This window comes from Mus caroli, chromosome 3 (genome assembly GCF_900094665.2).
Source record: "Mus caroli chromosome 3, CAROLI_EIJ_v1.1, whole genome shotgun sequence".
Lineage (NCBI taxonomy): Eukaryota > Metazoa > Chordata > Mammalia > Rodentia > Muridae > Mus > Mus caroli.
Genome location: NC_034572.1, coordinates 26,089,893 through 26,096,339, shown reverse-complemented (window position 1 = coordinate 26,096,339; position 6,447 = coordinate 26,089,893). Strand labels below are relative to the sequence as shown.

General features: G+C 42.2%; 1 protein-coding gene across 1 annotated transcript in view; it reads right to left on the bottom strand.

The window, feature by feature from the left end:
* Positions 1-6,447, bottom strand: part of Prkci (protein kinase C iota) — a 61,474-nt gene that overhangs the window by 6,201 nt on the left and 48,826 nt on the right. Inside the window, exons 13-16 of the mRNA XM_021157863.2 lie at positions 5,985-6,072; positions 3,327-3,452; positions 2,180-2,259; positions 597-686 (exon numbers count right to left, since the gene is read on the bottom strand). Of these exons, the coding sequence (XP_021013522.1) occupies positions 597-686; positions 2,180-2,259; positions 3,327-3,452; positions 5,985-6,072 (384 nt within the window). The remainder of the gene's footprint in view (positions 1-596; positions 687-2,179; positions 2,260-3,326; positions 3,453-5,984; positions 6,073-6,447) is intronic.

Sequence of the window (6,447 nt, the reverse complement as noted above, 5' to 3'; positions counted from 1 at the left end):
CACTCGGGACACTGCCCCTCACGACAGCTGAGGTGTGCACTCGGGACACTGCACCTCATGATAGCTGAGGTGTGTACTCGGGACACTGCCCCTCATGACAGCTGAGGTGTGCACTCGGGACACTGCCCCTCATGACAGCTGAGGTGTACTCAGGACACTGCCCCTCACGACAGCTGAAGTGTGCACTCGGGACACTGCACCTCACGACAGCTGAGGTGTGCACTCGGGACACTGCCCCTCACGATAGCTGAGGTGTGCACTCAGGACACTGCATCTCACGACAGGTGAGGTGTGCACTTGGGACATCGCACCTCACACTTTGCTGTGCTCTCTGATGTCTCACCAGGTATGCTGCTACACAAGATCAGCAGCCACAGCCACATCTTAATAAGAGGAACATTGCTATGGGCCCCAGTATGACCTCCTCCAGCTCATTAACTATTCTGTTTGTTTCTTAAGTTTTATATAAGTGCTATAGAGTAGTTTTAAGTTACTTAAGCTATAATATCTTAGTTTTCAATAACTTATGATAAACATAATAAAAATTGGACTTTGATTACACTAAAACCCAAGCTAGGAAAATAAAATTTACATACCATGTCCCAGTCCACATTTCTGAAGAATGGATGTCCTTGAATGTCAGCAAATCCAGTTTGAGGGTGACAACCCAATCGTTCCTTTGGGTCCTATAGCAAGAGCAGTGTTCAGGAATTAGACAAGTATAATTCCTATTTTATGATGTCTTCATTTGTGAAGCTGAAATGTCTAGCTATTTCTAGAAAGCATGGTCCAGAGCCAAGTGAGTAATTCAGAGGTCACAGCAGGTAAGGTTTCCTTCTGGCTCTTATCAACTCACCACATCCCCAGCCCTGATGGGGCGTACCTCGAATCTTAGAATGCAAGGGCAGCCTACGCTACATAAGACCCTGTTTTAAAATGGTAGAGTACTTCATCACTCTTTGCTAAAGAATGTGGAAAAACAAGGGCAGCATCATAATTTAATAATTACAGCAACCTCTGGACGTTACAGCAAACTTATGCTTAGCTCGTCGTTATAGCCTCTGCAGCAACAAATCCTAATTTGTCTAAGACAAAGACACAGAATTATCTGAGCACTGGACCGAGACAGAGGCTGCAACTTGGCTTTTGCTCTATGGATTACAATGTTTTCTTCCTGATGAAAGGCATTTTATTTTATACATTAGCATCTCTCAACTTCACTTTTCATAGCGCATACGCGTCCCAGTTTAAACCCTCCCTCGTGTAAATATCTGCAAATCTGCTTTTCCAAAATGATGAAAACGTTAAGAATCAGTATCATTTTTAGCTTTTATGTGGCTTGAAGCTTTCAAGTTTTATCTTTAAATTCCAAGATATTTAAGACATTGTAGCAGGGGCCAGAGAGATGGCTCCTTCCTGAGGATTCAGGTTGGATTCCTAACACCCACAGCTGCTTACAACCATGTCTATCTCCAGGTGCAGGAGATCCAGTGCCCTCTTCTACCCTTCCTGGGCACCAGTGATGCATGTGCTACAGATTACACACTGGCACAACACCCACACACACATGATAAAAACATAGCCATCTTCACTAGGTGCAATTTTCCAATTTTATTAATTTCATCCTTATGTGCCCACAGAGGTAACCCATTTTCTACCTTCATTTATTTGGAATAAATTTTATCAATCCCAAATTCACAATCTTAGAACCTAAATGCTCTGGCTTACCAATTACCATAAGCAACTGAATGATGCTTACATTTTTGCGATGTCATTTCATTTCCTCTGAATTTTATCTAAATATAGAGTTATTATGAAATGGATAGAAAACATTCTTGGCCACTTGGTGAGAAATCGGTTTTATGGCTAAAGATACAGAAACACAGCTAAAAATGCAGTTATAACAAATTACAGACTCTATTTTCCTTCACTGAGGAGAGCATATGTGTGTATCATTTATATTTAAAGGTCAAGCTGGAGGTAAATCAATGATATTGGCCACATGACAAGGATAATCAGGTCAGGATTTGATCCTGTGTCTGGTTATGAAACAAAATTCCAGTTCTAACTGGAAAGTTACATATCCCTGCTCTGAACCATCGCAGCGCCCGAGCCTCCGCCGCCGAGGCGCTTTGCTTGCTCAGAAGGAAGCACAGAAGGCTGTCCACGTCGCCCCTACCTTGTTGAGAAAACTCTTCAGCACACTCGCTGCTTTTACAGACAGAGAACGTGGGATGCGAATCTGCTTTTCCAAAATGACTTAAAAAGATAAGAATCACAGTATCATTTTTAGTTTGTATGTGGCTTGAATCTAAGTTTTTTTCTTTAAATCCCAAGCTATTTAAGGCATTCTAGCAGAATATATGTCATCTGCATAACTGCAACACTTCATGCATTGCCTCTGTTCTCCTTCTCAGAGCTGGCCCCCTGCCTTAGTACTGCATTTATTATTTACAAGCATGGTTTATTTTTACTAACTTAGTATGCCTCAATAAAAACAATCTCTGCTTCACAGGGCTCTTCTGAGGTACAGAAGTTAGTACTGTAAAGTGTCTGCATATATATGTAACACAGAACTGTACTGGGAAATGTGAAATTATTCTGCAAAGCTCCTGTCAACTTCAACCCCACGAGCAGTCCTGAAGACCTCCCACTGCTCTAAACCTTCATCAGTACCAGGCAGTTACTCTCAATCTAAAATCTCTGTCAGTGGCACAGGCATGAAACAATAGCTCATTGGCACTTTGCATTCTCTTTCTATAATCTTAATGGCAGGCACTCTGGCTCCTTATTCTATGGGACACTTCCTCATATCCTGTGAGGGTCTTAACTATTAGGTGCAGAATTCTGTGGCTGCCGCACACTTTCTGGTAGAGGTCGTGTGCTTGGCCTCCTCCGTCTGCTCTGTTGACTGTCAGCACTCCTCACCATGACACTCCCGCCCTGAGGAGGCCTTAGCAAACCTCTCCAATCTTAGATCACAACCACATTCCACTTTTCTTGAGCCCGGGCACTAAGTCTGGAGCTCATGTGCACAGATTAGTCTCTGTAACAGATGCCTCCAGTCTCCCCAGTAGTTCCCTGTTCTGCTATGTATGACACACACATTTAAATGCTTTGTTATGAATTGAGTGTGGGAAGGAAATTACAAACGAAGCTACAGGCTAGAGAAGTGGGAAGGGACTATCTAAAAATTCTCCAAACTATCATGAAGTCAGGTGTGTGTCCAAATTGCTCTTCTTTTATTTTAACTGAGAATAGTAATTTGAGAGCCCTTACTTTGCTCTAGGTTATTCACAGAATTTCCCCAAAGTATTGCAAATTACCTTGGAATAGATAATCCTCTGTGTTTTGGTCAGGATTGTCAGAGCTCCCAACGATATCAAATGGAGACCTTCCTGCCATCATCTCAAACATAAGCACTCCAAGAGCCCACCAGTCAACGCTGAAGCCTTTAGAGAGAAGTTTAAAGTAATAAATCTCTGCAGGTGTGAAAATCCAGCAATCAGAAATTTATTTTTTATTTATTTATTTTTTTAAAGTTTTTTTTTTTTTAATTTACTTATTATATGTAAGTACACTGTAGCTGTCCTCAGACACTCCAGAGGAGGGAGTCAGATTTCGTTAAGGATGGTTGTGAGCCACCATGTGGTTGCTGGGATTTGAACTCCTGACCTTCGGAAGAGCAGTCGGGTGCCCTTACCCACTGAGCCATCTCACCAGCCCTATTTTTTATTTTTTTAAAAGATTTTATTTATTTATTTTATGTGTTTGAGTATATTGTAGCTGTCTTCAGACACACCAGAAGAGAGCATCAGATCCCATTATAGATGGTTGTGAGCCACCATGTGGTTGCTGGGAATTGAACTCAGGACCTCTGGAAGAGCAGTCAGTGCTCTTAACCACTGAGCCATCTCTCCAGTCCCCCAGAAATTTATTTTATCATGAGATGGAAATGTAAACATAATGGAAAAGCAAATTCTAATTAGAGTATAAATAATATGGTAGGCACTAAAAACTACAGAAATACTTGGTCCAAGCAACCCTAAAACGAAAATCTGTATGTGTTGTGGATGGGCCTGGTGCTGTTTGTATGTTGATACTAATTCCACTCTCCTGGGAGGGATTGCAGACAAGGAATGAGTCACACATACTCAGGCGACTTCTTGTGAACCAACCCCCTAATGATTAAAGGAGCCAATCACTGGGTGAGTAGGAGGGACTTTCCAGTTGGATGGAGGAAGAGAGGAAGCAGGAGAGAGTTAGGTCTTTTTAAACAGGGATAGCGTATGGACAAGATGTAATTACAAGTGTCTCCCAGATTCAATGGCGGATCCATCAGGATTTCACCACTGGAGGATTTAGATTCAATAAGGCTTACAAGTTAGGATTTTAGTTGTTGTGGCAGCAATTGTTTCTGAACTAAGTTTGTGTTGCATTTTCCTTCAAGCATCGGCTCTTCTGGGTTCAAGAGAGAAAGGTATGATGGCAAAGCATGGGTTTGCCTGAGGTGTACTACACAGGCCTTGGGGGATTGAATCTTAGGGCTGGCATGGTAGATAATCCACCAGTGGGAACTTAGCCAGCTGGGTGGAGATGTTTTGGGAACTCTAGGTCAGAGAGTCTCCATGAGATAAAAACAGGTCGGCCATTGCTGGCCAGGCTGCTGAGGCAGATGCACAAGATCGGGAACATGCCGGTTCATTTTTTAATATTTCTCCCAACATATATGTTCCTCCTCCCAAGCATAGGGAGACATTGTAGAAAAGGGGGAAGACTGTAACAACCAGAGGTGGAGGACGAACACAAACAAGTCTCCAGACACAGCAGGGCAGCTGTACACACAAGCTCACAAAAACTGGGATAACATAGTAGGGCAGCTGTACACACAAGCTCACAAAAACTGGGGTAACATAGTAGGGCAGCTGTACACACAAGCTCACAAAAACTGGGATAACATGCACAAGCCCTGTGTAAATTCAAGTCAGACCAGATCCCAGCATGGTAAGGGAGGTGGACAGGCGGGGCTATGGCAAGTGATAGCTACAGGAGAGCTAACTCTTTTATCTAAAAGAGTTGTTTCCTGCAAGCTGACCATGCTCCCGTGGAAGTCCACAGATCCAAGAACATAAGGGCAGCATGGACTAGCTGGGTAAAAAGCAAGAGGAGACGAAGCTGGATTAGGGAAGTTGGCAGTGGGGGCATATAAGAGGACCAGGAAAGTAGATGTGATCAAAATATATTGTAGGAAAGTCTCAAAAGAACTAATAAAAATAAATGTGAAGAAAATTAATGGGCGCCAGAGATCCATACTTTAAATCCCAGCACTAAGGAGGCAGAGGCAGGAGGAACTGAGTTAGAGGCCAACCTTGTTACAGAACAAGTTCCAGGGCAGCCAGGGTTATGTAGAGACACCCTAACTCTGTAAAGAGAAGGAAGGAAGAAAGGAAGGAAGGAAGGAAGGAAGGAAGGTAGGTAGGTACTTCCTGGTACCTATCAAGCCCCCAGCCTTTAGGAACTTCTAGAACACTAAGGGAAATACCCCCTGAATCTGAACAATCTTCTGAAGTTCGTGACCCTGGACTGACATAGCTGATGCGTTAATAAGTACCTACATACCTGGGCACTTCCTTGGCTTTTGTGACCCAGGCATATAATTTAAGCTTTTCTGTACATTGCTTCCCTTCTTTGTCAAACAAGTCAACATGTACCTCAGAAGGCTTGTGAGGGAATTTAGAGTGAACTGTTTACCACAGTTCTTGCCACTGTTTAGTGCTTGTCACTAGTAAAATACTATTTAAATGTAATTCCCCCAAATGCCAAACCTTTTTTGGGTGGGTCCAGTTTCAGAATCTGAGAGTCTCCAGACCCTTAACTAAACTAAGGAAGGCTTATATATTAATGAATATTAAAATGCGATACTATTTATGTTGTATTGGTACCAATTATAGCAACACCTAAAATACCACCTATTAATTTATTACCATAATCTTCTCCTCTTAAGATCTCAGGAGCAATGTAATTGGGAGTGCCGCAGAAAGTGCTGGTTGTATCTCCAGGCCGCAATCCTTCCTTTCATGGGGGAAAAAGGAAAGGAGAAGAAGGGGAAAAGATAAGAGACAACACCATTTTACATTTACCTATTCCATTTCATGTGTCTAAACTTAGCATGTATATGCAATATGTTAAACCTGAACAGCATCACTAGGAACAGTGATTACTACTAAACAGAGTAAAAGAAAACTTATTCACATTAGACGTTGCTAAAGTCAATTCAGTTAACATAAAACTGCTTTTAAAATAACATTTATTAAAATTTACTACGAAACCAGAGGTCACGTGACTAAGGTGAAGACTGCATGACTGTCGACACTGTGATGCTTTGTCTCCTATGGAGTGTGTCTTCTGCTTTGATATTTTAATAGCTGTAGGAAGGTGAACGATGCA